This window comes from Canis aureus, chromosome 16 (genome assembly GCF_053574225.1).
Source record: "Canis aureus isolate CA01 chromosome 16, VMU_Caureus_v.1.0, whole genome shotgun sequence".
Classification (NCBI taxonomy): domain Eukaryota; kingdom Metazoa; phylum Chordata; class Mammalia; order Carnivora; family Canidae; genus Canis; species Canis aureus.
Genome location: NC_135626.1, coordinates 48,595,978 through 48,614,762, shown reverse-complemented (window position 1 = coordinate 48,614,762; position 18,785 = coordinate 48,595,978). Strand labels below are relative to the sequence as shown.

Below are 18,785 nucleotides of genomic sequence, written 5' to 3'. Positions count from 1 at the left end.
GCGTGGGGAGGAGGGCTGCAGGGAAGGGGGATGAACATCATGTTCCCCCAGGGGCTCTGAAGGGTGGGTTACCTAGGACCTCATCATTTCCTCTTCTTCACAGTAGGCCAGAGGAAGTCCTCCCGTGCCAGGATGCGGGGGACATGGGGCCCCCCACTCCCTGGCAGGTTGCCTCTGTGCCTTCTGGCAGAGGCCTGAGCTGGGGTGGGGACAGTGCCGAAGGAGCTGACAGTGTCACCTCCCCGGGCTGCTCCAGTCCCTCTGAGCAAAGTGAGAGAGGGCAGAGCTAGGCTGGGAAAGAGTATCGGTGGTGTGTGTGTATGTGTGCTCATTAGTGTGTGTGTGTGTGTGTGTGTGTGTGTGTGTGTGACATGCACTCAGAGGCAGTGTAAGTGCAGGGGGTTCCAGACCCTGGGGCCAGACTGCTTGGGTTCAAATCCTGTGCAGGTTACTAGCTTCTCTCCCTGAGCCTTTGCTTCCTCATCTACAAAACAGAGATGGAACAGCACGTCCCCACGGGGCGGCGGTGAGCATTAAGAGATAAATACACAGAAAGTGCTCTGAATGCTGGACAAATGCACATAGAGGTCAGCTGTCACCATCGTTACTGCCCATGTTGACACTGTCATTCTTACCACGGCTGCTATTACTGATGCCGTTACTGGCATGACACAGCGCCAGGTTCTAGTCTAGGCTCAGTCTCACGCTAGCTGTGTGGTTCCGGGCAGTGGCTCCCGGGAGCACGGTGCCAATGTTCCCTACCTCCCAGGGTTGTGGAGAGCATTGGGGATAATGCATGTAAAGCTCTTTGCACAGGGACCGGCATATGGCAGGATCCCAGTCCTGGGGTGTGGGGTGGGGGGTGACATCAATGGCAGGTACCTGAACCACCACTCCCCCAACCCTACGCCCCAGGCCTTGTAGACCAAGTGCTTTGCTGAGCGTTCAGACCACAAGGGGAAGTGGGTCACCACCATTATCATCCCCATTTCCCGTATGGGAAGAATTGAGGCCAGAAACAGGTTAAATAACTTCTCAAGTTTTCCCGGTCAGTAAGTAGCAAAGCGAGGGCTTGCAGTGTTTTGAGTCTACACACATACAGACAGATAAGCCACCACAGACCCTTTGAGTCATGCTGGGCCCTTAAACTTAGCTTTACAAACTTCTACTCAGAGCCAGCTACCCACCCTGATGCCACCCCAAAGTTCTGCTGGGGCATCTTCTCGTTCTCCCCCTACTCCCCAAGCCCTCTCCCAAGGACAGTTGGCCGGGGGTCTCCTGCCTAGCTGTCCCTGGGGACTCAGGACCTCATCCCACGGTCCCTTCCTCAGTGGAGGTGACACCCCTCCCCGCCGGTCGGCTCCTGCCCCCAGCCGGAGCTCAGCGATATCTGAGAAGCGCTGACCCAGCAGCCCAAGGATTCCACCGGCCTTTGCAGAACGTGGCGACGTGTGGCGTCTGTCCCCCCTCCTTGTGGCTCAGGGCTGCGTAGGCCACTACAAGGGGCATCTGGGCACAGCACTCCTGGCAGGGGTGCTGCCCACCCTAATCAGGGGAGGAGTTGTGGGCATCAGGATGTGGAGACACGCCACCCTGGGCCAACCACAGAAATGCTAGTCAGCGCGACCACGGCCTGAGTGCCTCTGCTCCTCATTGGTCCCCCTGCAGCTCCTGGACACTAATTCCAGGATCTGAGGAGGGGGGCAGGGGGACAGGAGGCCCAGGAGTTCTGGTGCCACCCTGCGTGGCACCTTTCAGCACAGTCCCAGGCAAGCCTCTCAGCAGCCCTGTGAGGTGCCCACCGTTTTTCTTCTGCGTGAAGTTAGAGAACCCGGCTGACCAGAGAACAGTAACTTGTTCAAGGGTACACAGATGACAACAGAGCTGGGCCTGGAGTGTGGGCCTGTCCGGCTCTAGTTAGCACATTACTTTGCCCCAAACACTAGGTTTCAACAGTACTATACTCAGTGTCAGCTCTGGGCCAGAGACAGCAGTGCCTATTAAAAATGCATATTCCCAGGCCCTGGCCCCAAGCTGCTGAATCAGACTCTGTGGGTGTGGGGCTGGGAATGTCAGAGTTGATTCTGAAGCTGGTTACAATTGGAGAGTCACTGGGTTAAACCATATAAAATTGCCTTATTAGTGATTTCATACAGTTCACCCACACGGTAAAGGCCCCTGAAGCCCAGTTGAAAGGAAATAATTGAGGGGGACATGTTGCATATGCTTGGGTTTCCTGGGTCGGGAGGGGGAGGGAGCGAGGAGCCAGCCATCCAACCCAACTCACCACTAGGTTGCCGATGACCATGACCATGAGGAAGACAGTGAGGCACATGGCCTGGCCGGCCACCTCCATGCAGTCCCACATGGTCTCGATCCACTCCCCGCACAGGATGCGGAAGACGATGAGGAAGGAGTGGAAGAAGTCGTTCATGTGCCAGCGGGGCAGGCTGCAGTCGGCCGCGATCTTGCACACACACTCCTTGTAGCTCTTGCCGAACAGCTGCATGCCCACGACGGCGAAGATGAACACAATGATGGCCAGCACCAGCGTCAGGTTGCCCAGAGCGCCCACCGAGTTGCCGATGATCTTGATGAGCATGTTCAGCGTCGGCCAAGACTTTGCTAACTTGAAGACCCGCAGCTGCCGGGCAGGGGGAGGGCAGGGGGGGATGAGGCCCAGGTTGCCACCTCCCCACACCTAGGCCCAACCTGGGGAAGACTCATCCTTAGGAGAAAGACTTCTCTAGAACAATTCAAATCCCTGCCTCACGAGTGATCTGAGCCAAAGTCTGCCTCTCTGTTAAATGGGAAAACTCCTATCCGACCACCTCATCCACTTTATGTGTTCAAAACAAAGAGTCTTCTCTTAAAGATTCGTACTGAAGTGTTTATAAGTGACATAATGTCAGGATTTACTTTGATGTATTCCCCACCCCCCATAAAAAGTGGGGGACAGGGACCGCCTGGGTGGCTCAGCAGTTGAGGACGTGATCCTGGAGTCCCAGGATTGAGTCCCACATCAGGCTCCCCACAGGGAGCCTGGTTCTCCCTCTGCCTGTGTCTCTGCCTCTCTGTTTGTCTCTCATGAATAAATACATAAAATCTTAAAAACTAAATAAATAAATAAATAAAAAGTGGGGGACAGATAGAATAAGGACTATAGAATGTTGATGGCCATCAGAGTGGGTGAAAGGTACACAAAAGTTCATTATACTTTATAGGTTTGTGGATGAATGACAGGTCCCATAATAAAGTTAAAAATATATAAAAGTGCTCCCATGGGATGGTGGAAAGGATACTAAATCAGATTCCCAATTCCACCTCTAATGAGTCCCAGCCTTCAGGTCTGCAATATGGTCTCTGTCACCCAAGGTCACCAAGGAGTCAAGCCCAAATGTCAGCTCCCCGGGTTTTCATTTTGGTCCCTGGCAACCCTATGTGATAAGGGGAGGGGTGGGCTCTCTTTCTCCCCATTTCCAGTAAGAAAGGTTCTGAGAGGCAGGGTGGCACACACAAGTGGCTTCTTGGGGCTCACTCTTCCCATCTTCCTGCGTCCCCCCCACTCCTCCCAGCCTCAGCGTGGTCCTGGGGTCTCACGCACCAGTCGGAAGGAGCGGAGCACGGACAGCCCTTGCACGTTGGCCAGGCCCAGTTCCACCAGGCTAAGGGTGACAATGATACTGTCGAAGATGTTCCAGCCCTGCTGGAAGTACTCGTAGGGGTCCATGGCGATGAGCTTCAGTACCATCTCTGCCGTGAAGATGCCAGTGAAGACCTGCGGGATGGGGTGCGGTCCACGTCACAGAGCCTCAGGGAGCACAGGGCCTTGGGAGTCTCCCCACTGACTCCCACCTTCTGGCAGAGCCAGCAGGGCCTGAGGGGAGGGGTCTGGAGGCCTGAGTGGGGACAGGCAGTGGTCCCCACAGCCCACACGTGTGCGTGTGTGAGTGAAGAGTGGAACGGCTAAGCCACAGGGCAGAGTGGGTACCACCCTGAGAGAGACCTGAACCCATCTGCTTCTGGGCTTGTGATCATGAGCCAGTCACTTCAGTTCTTGGGGCCTCACCCCAATCATAATATTTAGCACTCATGCACCACTTGGTAGTTCACATTCAGACCTCACTGGGACGCCAATTTTTATGGAGTTGCAAGTGATTGTCACTTGCCCCAGACATGAGGACACTGAGACTCAGGGAGCTAAGCGGCAAGTGCTGTCTCACGCCACCCATGTGGGAATGAGTCAGGCTTCAACTCCAGGTCTTGGGGTGCTTAATTCAGTCTTTCTGTCTCTATGCCCTACCTGCTCTACCCTGATTAGCAAGAGTCCCAGAACTCAGCAAATCTTGATGGACTCAGAAGTCTAGGGTAGGAACCAAAAGGGGGCAAGGTCAGGGATCCATGAGAAGACCCGAGCTGCCCTCCATGAACCTGGTGCAGGGGTGTAAGGGCTGCCTAGCCTCTGAAAGCTCCCTGGGCACAGCCCCCCTCCTGCCGGGCACCAGCTGCCCTGGTCCACAGCCTGCCTGGGCACATGCTGAACCCCGCCCAGGAGCTGTCCCTGGCCATAGCAGGTGGCCAGACAGTAGTATAGTGCGGGCAAGGGGTGGGCAGGGGGTGGGCAGGTGGCAGGCTGGGCCCATCACGCACACCCCAGCAGCTGCACTGTGAGTCCAGAGCACACCCTTGCCCCCTCTAGCCTGGTCTGGCATGGCTGCTTCAGACATCTCCATGGGATAGAAGTGCCTGCCTCACAGGCTGGGAGTCCAGGCTCTGATGCCCATGTCACCCACAAAGTCCTCACACTGCTGCAGGCCCCCAAATCTTATTTTCCTTGGGCTCTCCTCATCCTCAGGGTGAGGGGAACACCTTGCCCATTGGCCATCTGGAAAAAGTTCTAAGGGACTTGGAAAGGGCGGGGTAGGGCTGGAGGTTAAGGCGGCTTTTTCCCTTTGTCAGCCTCCACGGGCGCTGGGAATGAGGTGATAATGCTCCTAATGGGCAGGGATAAGCAGGCGGATCAGTGTGTGTCAACAATAGCCAGGCAGGAAAGGCCCGAGGGGAGCTGGCCTGGCCATGCTGGAGAAATGGTAGTGGGCAGGGGGCTGGGTTGGGGGACCATGCCCCAGGGGGGCCTCTTGGGCCTGGGGGCCCAAAGCTGTATGCCCCCATTTTCAGGTCCTTCCATCCCTCTTAGGCCCATAACAACCTTTGAAAGGGGATACCTATCACCCGACTCCCCCACTTCTGCCTCCAGGGCATGGCCTGGACCCCAGACCATAGGGCCTGATCTTAAAATGTCCAGCACCTTATCCCTACTCTCTCTGCCTCCAAATACCCTAAAACTTCAATTCCACATCTCATGGATCACCCCATGTACCTCCCTTGTATCTTAACTCATGCCCCCCGTATGTGGGGAGAATAAGCCCAGCTTGTCCCCATATGCCCCCCAAGAATGCCCTATATAGCCACACAGTCCAGATGGCCCCATGGGGCCCTGTGGCCCCTCTCCTGTCCTGCCTGGGAATGACACCTTTCCATGTCCCCTCCCTACCAGGTTGCCCACGGTCAGCACGTTATCAAAGTGCTCTGTCATGGGGTAGTGCTCCATGGCCATGAAGAGGGTGTTGAGCACAATGCAGATGGTGATGCCCAGGTCCACAAAGGGGTCCATGACAATCAAGTGGATGATGTTCTTGAACTTCATCCAGGGGGTGCAGCAGTTCCATATGAGCACTTTGTGGGCGCATTTGTACCACCACGGTGGGCACTTCTGGTGGGCCTCTTCCAGCTCTGGGAGTAGGGTAGAAACACACCTGATGAGGACCCTCACCCCCAGGGTCCTCCTTCCCTTCCCCACCTTCCAGGCCTGGCCCTTGAACTCCACATCTCAAACCTATCCCCTCAGCCAGGCTGACTTCAAGGTCCCCTCTCCCTGGGACACCCTGAAGACCTGTCCCCGGAAGCCCCGCCCACATGGCCCAAACCCTGCCCACTCATGCTCCCTTCCTTAAACCCCCAGCCCTACCTGAAGCCCCTTCTAATGTTCCACCTCAGGCTGGGCCTTCTTGGCATACCTTACAGAACCCACCCCTCAGTGACTCCCACCCCCTGCCCATGGTCTAGGGCTGTGATCCTGGCTGGCTGGGGAGACATCTGATCTCTGAGGGTTCCCAGGGAGAGGTGGGAGGCCACTGCAGAAGGTTGAGTCCCATTCCACTTCTGCTGGCCAGTGCTACTCAGAGCAGACTGAGGATCCCCCTGAGGGCTCTCCCTTCCATTGGAAATTTATAAGAAATATTAATAATGCCCCCATGACATAGATGAGGAAAGAGTCGGGGAAGTCACATGGAGACCTGGGTTTGAGTGCATGATTGGGACACCCCAGCAAATGAGCTAATTGGATCTCTCAAAGGCTTCAGATTCTAGTCTGATACTAACAGCTCCATCCTCAAGCTGCTGACCCCCAAATCACTGCAGGTGTTGGAAACAGTGTCTGATACCCAAAACTCGCAATGGTCCTGGCTAGGGCAGTGTTGAGTGACCTCCTCAGCCAGTAACACTGAACACCCTCTGGGGCATTCTTTGGCAGGGCACAGACACCTGGATGCCTGTCCTACAAGTTTGGGTGAGAAGGTGCCCTCCAGAGATCTGCAAAGTCCTCTAGGTTCTCCAAGTCCTTCCTGGCACCAGGAAGGGGAGGGGGACCTGGGAAGGGGACCAGATCTCTTCCATGTCAGATTTCCTTTATTCCTCCTTCCCCTCCTTTCTCCCTCCTCCTTTTTCCCTCCCCTCTTTCCTCCCCTCCATCCATACACCATGTCTCTTCCATTCATTAATCTTTCAGCCCATCCATACATCTATTCATTCATCCACCCATCTACCCATCCATCCATCCATCTATCCATCCATCCATCCATCCATCCACCCACCCACTCATCCATCCATCCATCCATCCATCCATCCATCCATCCATCCTTGTTTGTGTCTATCCACCCTGTCCTTGTTACCTTATCCTGTTCTCCCTGACATGGTAGAGCAATATGCAGATTTGGGGGAATCTGTGACTACCTGGGCAGAGTTTGACCTTTGACCTTTAACTTCTGCCCAGAAGACATTTGAGGAGCAGGATTTCCAGTTTCCAAAACAATGAGCTTTCTTGGTTAATATTATCCTGTCCTTCCCCATTACCTTGGTAGCCCCTGAAGCCCTTCCAGAAGCCCCCAGTTCCCACAGCAGCCTGGCCTTGTATCCAGAACTGGGCCAGGCTACACCAGGACTATATTTATCATGGACATTTCTTCGATACCTATATTAAGTTACTGTCCTTCCAATGCTGGGCCCAGCCAGCCCCACCCCCACCCCCAGGAGCCCAAGTGGCCCGACTGTCAGGACACGTAGGATGGCACGCCTATAGGGCTGTCAAGCACTTACCTTCCATAGCATCTGAGATACCACTGTCTGCACTGCAGCTCTGTCTTGGAGGCCCCTTCTCACCCAGCGATGTGTCTAGGCTGCCATTGCAATCTTTGCCGTGGGCTGGGTCCCCATCTGCCTCCCCGCCTTCCAGAGCCTGGGCGGCCTTGGCCTGTGGGTCAGCATGGGTGGTAGGCACAGAGTCCATCTCAGAGCCCAGTGGATGGACTAACAGGGGTCTCTCTTTATGAGGGGGCCCCTCTTCTTGTCCTGTGCTGAGCTCGGTGCAGGTTGTGGGGGTGACTTTGGTGGTGATGAGATTGACCAGGGTAGGGACCAAAGTTGGAGACCATCCCTGAAGACCTCCCATTCTTGGAAGCCTTGACTGACCCTCTATTCAGGTGGTGAGGAAATGGGCAGCTGCACCCTGGGGGCCTCAACAGGATTCACTTCTCCCTAGGCCCATATCCTGCCCAGAAAGAATCCCAAGACCATAGATATTTGAGCTGGAAGGTTACTTCAGATTTAACTACCCCAGATTCTTTATTGTTTATAGGGAAATTGAGGCACAGAGCTGCAGAATGTTCTTTCTATTGCTTCCCATCCCACCAAAACCTCCAGCCTGGGGCCTTAAGCTCACCCTGCCTTGCAGCCCCTAGCCCATGCCTCTCCTTCACCCTCAGCCTGTGCAGGAGAGGCCAGGCTGAGGGCCAGGGAGATTCCTGGATCCTCAACCTCCTCTCCCTGAGTCCACACCTTCTCCAGCTCCTCCTGCTGCTTTTTGAATTTCTCCAGCATCTGCTGAAACTCTTCTTCTTTCTCCTGATCCTCAGCCAGTGTGGCCTCATTCTGCTCTGCATACGCCATGGCCACCACCGCCAGGATCAGGTTAATGAGGTAGAAGGAGCCCAGGAAAATGATGACCACAAAGAAGATCATGTAGGTCTTGCCAGCTGCTCGAAGGGTCTGAGAGTAGGGGGAGAAAGAGAGGGAGCATCACAGGGCACCCTGCCTGCTCTCACCCACCATCCCTCTCCACATACCCATTGCCCAGATAGGTAAACAGGGAGGGTCGCTCACAGAGCCTGGTGATTTGAGGACCTTGAGGCAGGGTATGGCCATCCTTGGCAGGCTAAGCCACATTCAGAATATGCACCTGGGGCCCAGACTTTCCTGGTCTCCTGGCTCAGAGAGCCCTGAGGACCTGAGACAGACATCTTAAGATCAGAGAGCCAGGATTTAAAAAAAAAAAAATTGGTGAACAGGGCTTTGGGGTCAACATGAATCCTACAGCTGCTACAGTGCCTGGAATCTAATAAGAGCTCAACAAATAATAGTGGCCATTATTATTATTCTCATGAGTATCTTCAGTGTTAGAAACATTACCAGGGACCAGAAGGCACTGCTGCTCCAGACTCAACCTGCCTACCATGCAAATAGTAGAAGCTAAATAATTGTGTAGGGGCAGAGTTGAATTTCTAAGCTACCCTACTGGTTACTGTGAGGCCTGGGGGTCTGTGCCAGGCCCAGATCTCAGTGCTTATGGCAAAGGGGGTGAAGGAAGAGAGGCTGTGGCTCAGATGTGGGCAGGTCCCCAGTGTCAGAGGGCTCCAAAAAGCCATCTACAGGGAAGAAGTGGCCTTGGTCCTGCCATGCCCTGAGGAGGCTGTGGGCTGGAGGGAGGTAGTTGTGGGGCTGTGAAGCAGAGTGGGGGCAGTAGTACCAGCTGAAAGAGGTTCTCCCAGTAGTCCTGGGTCATGAGGCGGAAGAGAGCCAGGAAGGCCCAGCTGAATGTATCATAGCTGGTATAGCCATAGTTGGGGTTCCGTCCAGCCTTGATACACTCATAACCCTCGGGGCAGTGCCTGGGGATAAAATGGGGTGCTGGTGTTAGTGAGGGAAGAGAACTCCAGCCGAGGGACAGATGGGGGATCCCGAGGAAAAATCCTATAGTCCTGTCTGTGTCCCCCAAACAGGGAAATGTTCCATTCACATGGGTGTTCCTTACATTCCCACTGGCCCCCACTTTCTTGTCCCTAATCCACTCCCATCTTCTGAAACCTCTGGGCCACCTTTTCCCACTCCCTTGTATCACTCACCCAGCATCGCTGCTGTTCCCACAAAGCAGGGCGTCATTGGCACCCTCCAGGAAATAGAAGTTCCCTTTGGGAGTCAGAGGCCACAAAGGAAACATATCACTCACGTGGAGACACTGTGGACACATGCACCCATCGCACGCCCATGGGCACGTCTGTGTGGACCACATGCACCAGATGGAGGCTCTCTGGCTGCCCTTGCCCCTCCATTAAGTCTCTGGGTAGATACACTACAGGGAGCTCAGCGGCAAGTCGTGTCAGCTCAGTGCCCCCCATGTGTGGATGGGCCATCAGGATGCAGCAGGGGCACAGATGGTCGGATAGTGCGTGTGTGCATGCATATGGCCACCACACACCTGCGCAGGGCCCCCTGACTTGGGGAGGGGGGACTGGAATCCAGGGGCCAGGCTGAAGGAGTACCTTTTTCTAATTTGCCAGAAGGCCTTGTGTGGACTAACCGTGGCTGTGTGAGCATGTGCGGCTTGTGCGTGTGACCCTGGGAAGGATGGCATGTGAATAGGTGAGTGTGTGGGTTCAGGGGTGGTGGCCCTGCCAGGGTGCCAGCATGCCGTGTTATGGAGGAAAATAGGGAGTGTGAAGGTTAGGGGAATGGGCACTATGGGCTGCTGCTTTTCATAGCAAAAGCTGGAGGGTTTTCAGAACCACGGGGCAGTCACTGTCACACTCACCCTTTGCGGAAGGCATTGTTGCCTCAGTTTTAGAGGTGAGGGTTCTGAGGGTTAGGGAGACCAAGTGACTTGTCAGAGGTTCCCCAAGCTGGCAAGGGATGGATTTAAGCTTAAGTGCCCCCCTGCTACTTATCTCACAAGGGGCTGTCCTTGGGGCTGGGACAGATCCCACCGGCCTCCCCAGCCTGTGTTCTTACCTTCGTCATTGATGTAGGCGTCCCAGTCAAAGGTGTAGTTGCTGGCCCAGCTCTCATGGCTGTTCCATGTGTCGTTGCCGTACCACGTGTCGTTGCTGTACCACGTGTCGTTGCCATACCATGTGTCATTGCCGTACCACGTGGTGTTGGTGTCATTGAAGGGTGGGGGCCAGCGCACGCATTTCTGCCGGAGGTTTCCCATGAAGAGCTGCAGGCCCACCAAGGCAAAGACACTCAGGCAGAAGACGGTGAGGATCATCACGTCTGACAGCTTTTTCACCGACTGGATCAGCGCCCCCACAATCGTCTTCAACCCTGACCGGCAGGAAGGTAAGAGTAGTCACTCTCCAATCCCCTCAAGCCTTTGCCTACTGCATCTCCTTCAAGGCTTGACTTGACCACTTCCCTGAAGGCTTCCCAAATGAGTTCCACCTTTCTCTGATCGCATCCTTGATGTGGAGCCTTTAAATGGCCACAGTCTCAGCCACTAGAAGAATGTACTATAAAGCCTTTCCTGGCTGTTGCCTCACTCATAGAGCAATGCAAAGACACATGGTGGAGTTGAAGAAATGTCACCAGGTCAACACTCCCAAACTATGTCCTATACAACACTGATCTCCCAAGCTGTGTCTTTAAGGGAGGGGTTCAATAAATGTTTGGGAAAGACTCAGTTCTAGATTCTGCTCTCAGAGCAAGACTGTGGATTATCCTACCAAAGTCCTGCAGAAACAAGCAAAATTTTCATACCATGTTGCCTTAACTTACTTGACGACAGACCCCTTTTTCTTATAATGCCTGTAACACCCAAGGAACAGCAGCTTTAGACTGAGGAGGAGATAGTATTGCAACCGCCCCTTTGGACAGACAAAGGCATAGACAATCTTACAGACTTCCAGGGATGGATTCCCATCATTTATGGAAGAGCCATAACTTCTTTGGGCCTAATCAGAGTGACACACACTTCCATATCAGTTCATTTCTTTTTCTTAACTTGATGTGGAAAACAGCCACCTTATTAAAACCCTCCGAGCTCTGAGGATGCTGGAAGCATAGTGTTACGGAATACTGTGGCCTTCACTCACTTGGCCAGTGTACAGTGTGGCCTTTGGGAAGCACTTCCCCTCTCAAGACCTTCCTTAGCCACAGTTTGAGGGCATTAGGGGAAAACTATGGGACTTTCTAGCATTCAGATCTAATCACTCCTTCCAGGGTCTGTTCTCCATCCCTTTTCAGACTATCTTTCTGTCCATTTGGGAACTGTGTCTGGTTTCTCCATGTGCTTTTTTGAGGGTCTGGGTGACCTGGCTTCTATGTATTTCATGCTTCTTGATGCACTACTTTGGAATTGCCCTGGCCTGGTTGCTCAGTGGGTTTGTGGCGTGTTCTGTATTTGGCACTTGGAGGCTGGGCCTTTCCATCACTCATTGCCTTTCTCTCTCTCGGTGGGAGGTCTCTGCTCTCCCCAGTCTGTTCATCTTATTTAACATGCTCTCCATGCACACTTCATCCTCATAACACCCCAATGAGCAGTACTATTATTACACACATTTTATAGATAAGAAAACTGCATCATAGACAAGTTGAACCACTTGCCTAAGGTCAAAGTTAGGAAGTGGTGGAGATGAGACTTGAACTCAGGTAGTCTGGCTCAGAGTCTGTGCTCTAACTACTTTGTTATGCGGCCTCTCGAATGCCTATCCTCCAGCCTCCAGCCCCTGCTCCTCCCTGGCCATGCCCTCCCCCCCACCGTGTCCAGGTTGTGGTGTGAGAGTGTTGTGACCCTGGGTCAGGCTCTTGGAGGACCTGAGTGTCAGGTTCCAGGCCTGGACGTGGGGTGGGGTGCGGGGGAGGCCTGCTGGCCTAGGCAGAGGGTCTCTGCTCCTTTCCAGTACCTGGGATGACTGTGATGGTTTTCAGGGCCCGCAGCACTCGGAAGGTTCTCAGGGCTGATATGTTGCCCAAGTCCACAAATTCCGTCAGGTACCTGGGCAGGGGGGTTGGAGTAAAGGCTGTATCAGAGTCGGAAATGGATGTTAGGGCAGAAATCACAGCTTCTCTAGGCCCAGAATGAGGATTCCTCTGGAATTCCTTGTGGTTGGGGTTACCACAGGGGTTGGGGGAAGGCCAAATCAGACCCCAAGGTTCCTATTGAGACCTGAGAGCTGGGGAAGACAGTGCAGGAGCTTTGCTGAGAGCAGGGAGTGGCAAGGGCAGCCCAGCTCTCCCGTATGTGAGGGCCTGTGGGATTGGGGCCCTGGGCTGCCACGTGTGGTTGCACATGCCATGTGGAGTTGCCTTCAAGCCAGACCCCAGGAATGGCAGCCCATAGAATTGGGCAGCTCATTGCACACCTGCCCATCACCCCCACTAGCAGTCCACCTCCCAGTGGGTCGGCCCACTCAGCTACCCTTCTTGAGACTGCTCCCCTCTTCACCCTCCTCAACCTCAGGATGCCCTCCAGGCCCTGCTCACGCCATTGTGATGACGCTGAAGTCTAGCCAGTTCCAGGGGTCCCGGAGGAATGTGAAGTCATCAATGCAGAAGCCTCGGGCCAGCATCTTGATGAGGGACTCAAAGGTATAGATCCCTGTGAATGTGTACCTGGTGGGGAGAGGGTGGCCAGGGCCAGGTGTGGCAATGATGGACCTCTCAGGAGGGAGGTCACAAAAATGAACTATGGTGTTGATATCGGTGAGAGTGATAGTGTGCACCACCCCGGGGGCTTACAGTGTTGATGGGGTTGACAGTTACAGTGGGTGTCTTCCTGGAAGGCAAGAGCAGTGCCACTCAAGGCATGCTTAGAATACAGACCCATGGAGTGGGCTGTGTCCCAGACCTGGGGAGGGGCGTTCCGAGGAGGGGGGTACTCACTCCACATGCTTGGACCAGGAAGGCGGGTTGCTCATGGTCATGAACACACAGTTGGTCAGGATGGTGATCATGATGAACATACTGAACAGCGTCAGGGGGAGAGTCAAGGAAAGTAAGGGAGCAGGTGGGGAGGAATGGGGGGATGGAGGGCCTCCTCGCCTACAGCACCTGGCTTTCCCCATCCCCAACCCCTTCCTTCACCTGCACTCGCCCCACTTGGGCAGGATATGAGTGGATGAGTACTTTGATGGCACCACGTCTGATGATGCTGAAGGGGCTCAGCATGTAGAGAGCGGGTGTGGCAGAGAAGCGGAAGATGGCCTTGCCCTTGTTAAGGACAATGAAGGTCTGCGGCAGAGAGAGCGCCGTGAGGTCTAGGGACAGGCAGACAGATGGATGATGGACAAGCAGGGAGAGGAAACTCTACCCGGCCAGACCTTCTTGTTGCTGTAGTAGGGGTCCAGGTCTTCCAGGGGGATACCGATGACCTCTGGTGGAGGGTCTCCGTAGATGAGAGGCAGGTTCTTGCCAGCCTCTAGGTCACTGCGTGGCTTTCTTTCAGGGTCCTCAATCTCCATCTGCTTGTTCCGCTGCTGTCGGGCCTCCTCCTCCACTATCCGCCGTTCTATGGCCGCCAGGGACTCCCGGGTGAAGGGGCGCAGGCTCTCAGGGCCCAGAGGCACCAGAGTGGGCATAGATGAGCTGGCCATCCTCGCATCCTGGGCTCAGTGGCCAGGAGGGTGGTGGGGAGTTGGGGCAGCTGCAGTGTGCAGCCCCCCAGGGGCTGGGCGGCTATCCTGCCCCGGGCCTGCTGTCCGCTACTCACCTCCTCCCTGCCTTGGTGCCAGGCTGGGGAAGTCAGTGTGCAAGCCCTATCGGGACTGGGAGATGTGCCTATAAGGCCTGGGTGCCGCTGCTGCACAGGTGCTGGACATAAGAGCATCACCCCCCAACCGGCACCATACTCTCCCCAGCAGGGGGTTGGCTGCCCTCAGGATGACAGCAAACCAACTGGATCCTCTTCGGTGTGGAGACTTGGGGGGGCAATGCCCCAGTGCCCTCAGTCACCTCCTGGGCCCAAGCTCTGGAACTGTGTGGCCTCGGCCTATGGGGACAGAGAGAACCACAGCTGGCTATGCTCAAGTGGCCTCTATCCTGCAGTGAGGTGGAAAGGAGTCAGATATGAATGTGCAGGTGGGTCTGAGGACCGCGTATGGGGCTAGATGAAGGGACTGGTGGGAGAAGCCTAAAGCAGGAATGGCAAATGGATTCCATCTTCAGAGGTGACTTGGACCTGCTGCTATGAGCTGCCTAGAGATGTAGGCAGCAACCATCGAGGCTGCAGCCAGACTTGGTGCAAAAGGATGGCTGTGATTGATTAGTGACGTCTGCCAAGACATGAGAAAGGAGAATATAGTGCATCTGCCTGTATTTGCCCCCACTGGCCTGGAGGGAAGGGGAAAGAAAGATGTGTGGTGTGGGCTACCCTGTCCCGAGCTGTGGGGAAGCATGATGTTGGGCTAGGAGAGGGAAGAAGGAAGGGACCCAGGCTCTGCAGAGTTCCACCCACGACCTCCCGTGGAATCTGTGGGATCCAACCTGTGGGCAAGTGAGCGGCTGGAGGACGAGGATGCAAGCTATGTCAGGAGAGCCTGCAGATGCTAATGTGGAAGAGGAGGACACAAGGGATAAAGACATGGACAGTTTCAATGGTGGGGGCAGGGCTAGAGCTCCCAGGGACTGTTTTTGGCTGGTGGTCCCTGTGTGGATGGGGCAGATAAAGAGGCACCCACCGGAGTTTTGGAGGCCTGTGGTAACTGTGTGGACTGTCCCTTGGCCTCTCCTGACAACCCCACTCTGGCCCAGCCCTCCTGAGCCCATTCCCTGTGGAAGGGTGGTGGTGGCTCACTTCTCCAAAAGGCCCTGGGGAGTGGCCCACATCAGCAGGCAGGCACAGGGGACCACTGTAGCCCAGTCACATGAACCATGGCAAGGCATGCCTGGTTAGACACCCCAGAGCCACCCCTCTACACAGGGGCTCAGACAGACCGCGCCAGAGGCACGTGGAGCTACACTGGAGGGTGATGTGGGAAACAAAGGCAAAAGAGAAATTATTAAATTTCCTTACTATCTAGAGCCCATTGGCAAGTCCTTGAAACAGGCAGAGTGACATTCCTCTAGCAACTCAACTGCCTCGATGTTAATACTTTGCTAAAGGCAAAAAGCAAGCTTAGCCCGACCCCCAGGATCCTGTAAGTCTACTTTAACACATAAAAATTCCTTTAGGGGCACCTGGGTAGCTCAGTGGTGGAGCATCTGCCCTCGGCTCAGGACTCAGAGCGTGATCCTGGGTCCCAGGTCCCAGGATTGAGCTCCACATGGGGCTCCCTGCATGGAGCCTGCTTCTCCCTCTGCCTATGTCTCTGCCTCTCTCTCTCTCTGTCTTTCATGAATAAATAAATAAAATCTCTAAAAAAAAATTCCGTCAGAAATTTCTTTTATCTCTACCCCCCAAGATACATGTTGGCAATCATCCCCCAAGTGTGTGACCCACTAATATACATCTGAAGAGTTTCATGACTCAGGTTTTATTAGACGGTAATAAATGACCCTTTCCCAACAATAGCTAGCCCCTCAAGGTCCTGGAAAACTTGCTTCCAAAATTCCTTAGAGACGCTCTCCCTAACTCCCTCTCAACTTGAAGTCTATAAAGGGCCACCCCTCATGACCCCGATACAGCTCTTTCTGCCCACAGGTCCTGTCCCCGTGCTTTAATAAAATCATCTTTTTGCATCAAAGGCGTCTCAAGAATTCTTTCGTGGCCGTCGGCTTGGAAACCTAACGTCTTTTCCTACATCAGAGGGCAGCCTGTCTCAGCGGGCGCAGATGCCTGGTGGTGCCCCTGCCCCAGCCAGCACAGTACTTCCCTGCGGCTTGGTCAACAGGTGGGGAGGGCGGCCCAGGGAGAGGCCAGAGCCATTGGGCAGAGCCGGCCACGCCCCCGAGCCTGGCCGCCCAGCTGCTCCCTACCATCACCCAGGGAGTCGTGTTTCCACGGGGATGACTCTGCTCATCCCTGCTGACCCTCAGCTGCTCCTCGGCCCCATCGTGTGGGTGGGAGTGCAAGCGTGCGAGCACACACATGTACACACGCGCACACACCCATCGGTTGTACCCTGTCACTGGCCACACGCCTTCCCGCCTTCATCCCATCACCGGCCCCGCGGTCACACCCACACAGAAGACACTGACCTGCCACATGGCCTGGGAGAGACCCCATGGCAGCTGGGCACCCTCCCAGTTCACAGGCCTCGCCTGGCAACAATCCTCTGGCCTGACGCTGCCCACTCTGCCCTTCATGGGGGCCCAAGTGGGACGACAGAGAACCAGAGACTGTCTGGCTCCACCCAGTGCTCGTGGAAGCTACACTCACTGGAGTCCCTAGAGGCCCCCCAGCACCCACACCCAGCGGTTTCTTTCCAGCTGGCCCTCCTGCCCCCCCCTCAGGACCTCATACTGCCACTGCCTTGCTGCTGCTGCTGCTTTTTCTTTTAGAGAAAGAGAAAAAGAGAGAGCAGGGGGAGGAGAAGAGGGAGAGAGAGATAATCTTTTTTTAAGCATTGTTTTTTTGTTTTAAATAAAAGTCCCACTTCCTCAAAGGCCCCCCCGACCAGGGAAGTCACAGCTCCCTTTGTGCAGCAGAGCCTTCAAAGCTCTAAGGTCAACGGTAATTCATGCCCTGCCTGTGTGATTGTAGTATCCGTCTCCCCAACCAGCCTCCTCACAGCCTGGGGTTTGAGGTCACCAAATCTGGTGCCTGGCACACTGGCATAGGTCTGTTTAAAGACTGCTGCCTGATCCCTGTCTCTCTTCTCTCCCCTGGGCTCTCCCCTGGGCTTTGGACCCATAGACAGCACAGCCAGCCTGGTGATCCTCGGCCCCAGGCAGACTCCTCATCGATCCCTTCAAAATCCGCACTTGATGCACTTGATTGTCAATTCATCTGTTGCCCTCTTCAGAGGAATGTGTGAAGCCCTGAAGCCACTTCACATCTGGATGTCTTATTATATGAGGGGGAAATGCCCTCCCTGGCAAGGCAGGTTGAGGCATGGTTTTGGTTGGTGATTTACCTGGTCCATTCCCAGGTCTGGCACCCACAAGGCTCTCCATACTCCTTCATCACCCCTCTCGTACTTTGTCCAGATGCCCCCCATCTGCTTCCCTCCTTCCCACTGGGCTCCCCTGTAATCCACCATCCACATTTCTAAAATCACAAATCTCAGCAAACCTGCCTATACCTTCAGTGGCTTCTTACTGTTTCATGTCCACACCCCTCCTCCCTAGCTCTCCAGGTTCACCACCATCCAGTCGCTATCTTGCCACCCTCCCCTGCCCCACATGCACCCATCCTCTGGCTACTACCTCCATCCTCACAAATGGGCCAACCTGTTTTACAAACACCTCCAGGCCTTTGCTTATGGAGCCCCTCCTTTTTGTCACCCCAGAGAACTTTAATTTGTCTTTCTAGACTCAACCTACACAAGAACCAGTGCCTCTAGGAAGCCCTCCTTGGGCACCCTGGCTGAGTGGATTTCTCCTTTGTACCACCAAGTTGCCTGATGCTGAACAAAAGATTTTTTTTTTTTAAAGATTTTAAGTAATCTTGAACTCACAACTCTAAGATCAAAAGTTGCACGCTCTACTGACTGAGCCAGCCATGTGCTCCATAAAACGTTATTGAATGAATGAATGAATTAGAGAAATGCTCTACCTTTGCCCCTTTCTCCTGTTGCACACTCTGAATCTAAATCATGACCAGATATTGCCTCACCTCTGATATTTGCCCCCCACTTCCTACTTCTCAGGTCATAGTCAAGTGCTTGTTGCTGTGATCCTTGGGATTCTCCTGGCCTTAACCCCTTTCCCTGCATTTTTTCCTCTCCAACAGAACCTTCTGACTTGCCTAGCTCAACTATAACAACCATCATCAATCATAATCCCTCCTCGAAAATACTCTCAACTCTGGCCTTCTCTCTCCTTCCATCCCCTTCATCTGGGGAAACCCCTGCCCACCTGTCCCAGCTCTGCTGTTCCTGGGTCAGCCCATACATGGCCAGGTGTTACAGGGGCAAAAGCTGGGCCTGGCTGGGTTCACAGTTGATTTCTTGGTTACAAATGGTATGTTTGCCCTCACTTCTGCCCTGGGAGAGCAGGTTTCTCTGGAGGCCTCACTTTTCCACTTTGAGAAAACCATCCCACAACCTCCCCACATTCCTCCCCTTGATGCTCCCAGCTGGTGACTTTGCCTCGGCCTTCAATGAGAACATAGCATCGCACACCATTTAACTGACAGAAACATCTTTGCTGCCCTCTGCCTCCATCATCTTGCTAAAACAGAAGAGGAATCGCCAAAGGCCAGGCCGTCCACATGGGCTCAGCCCTGACCCCTCTTGCCTTCCCAAGGACCTCACTCTCTAGTTATCTTCTCTCTACCACCATCAACTTCCTGTCTATGA

The 18,785-nt window shown here is 54.4% G+C and overlaps 1 protein-coding gene across 8 annotated transcripts in view; it reads right to left on the bottom strand.

Annotated features, from left to right (window-relative positions):
• The window catches only part of SCN4A (sodium voltage-gated channel alpha subunit 4), a 44,163-nt gene that overhangs the window by 14,375 nt on the left and 11,003 nt on the right, over positions 1–18,785 (bottom strand). For 7 of the 8 annotated variants that reach the window (XM_077853808.1, XM_077853810.1, XM_077853809.1 and 4 more), the window contains 13 exons: positions 13,707–14,374; positions 13,500–13,617; positions 13,270–13,360; positions 12,871–12,999; positions 12,291–12,382; positions 10,399–10,713; positions 9,516–9,579; positions 9,140–9,281; positions 8,173–8,382; positions 7,435–7,588; positions 5,555–5,793; positions 3,605–3,778; positions 2,288–2,644 (listed from right to left, as the gene is read on the bottom strand). In XM_077853808.1, coding sequence (XP_077709934.1) covers positions 2,288–2,644; positions 3,605–3,778; positions 5,555–5,793; positions 7,435–7,588; positions 8,173–8,382; positions 9,140–9,281; positions 9,516–9,579; positions 10,399–10,713; positions 12,291–12,382; positions 12,871–12,999; positions 13,270–13,360; positions 13,500–13,617; positions 13,707–13,979 — 2,358 coding nt within the window. In that variant the 5' untranslated portion in view covers positions 13,980–14,374. Of the gene's footprint in view, positions 1–2,287; positions 2,645–3,604; positions 3,779–5,554; positions 5,794–7,434; positions 7,589–8,172; positions 8,383–9,139; positions 9,282–9,515; positions 9,580–10,398; positions 10,714–12,290; positions 12,383–12,805; positions 12,842–12,870; positions 13,000–13,269; positions 13,361–13,499; positions 13,618–13,706; positions 14,375–18,785 lie in introns of those variants that run through there. The other variant, XM_077853815.1, reaches the window with a different exon arrangement.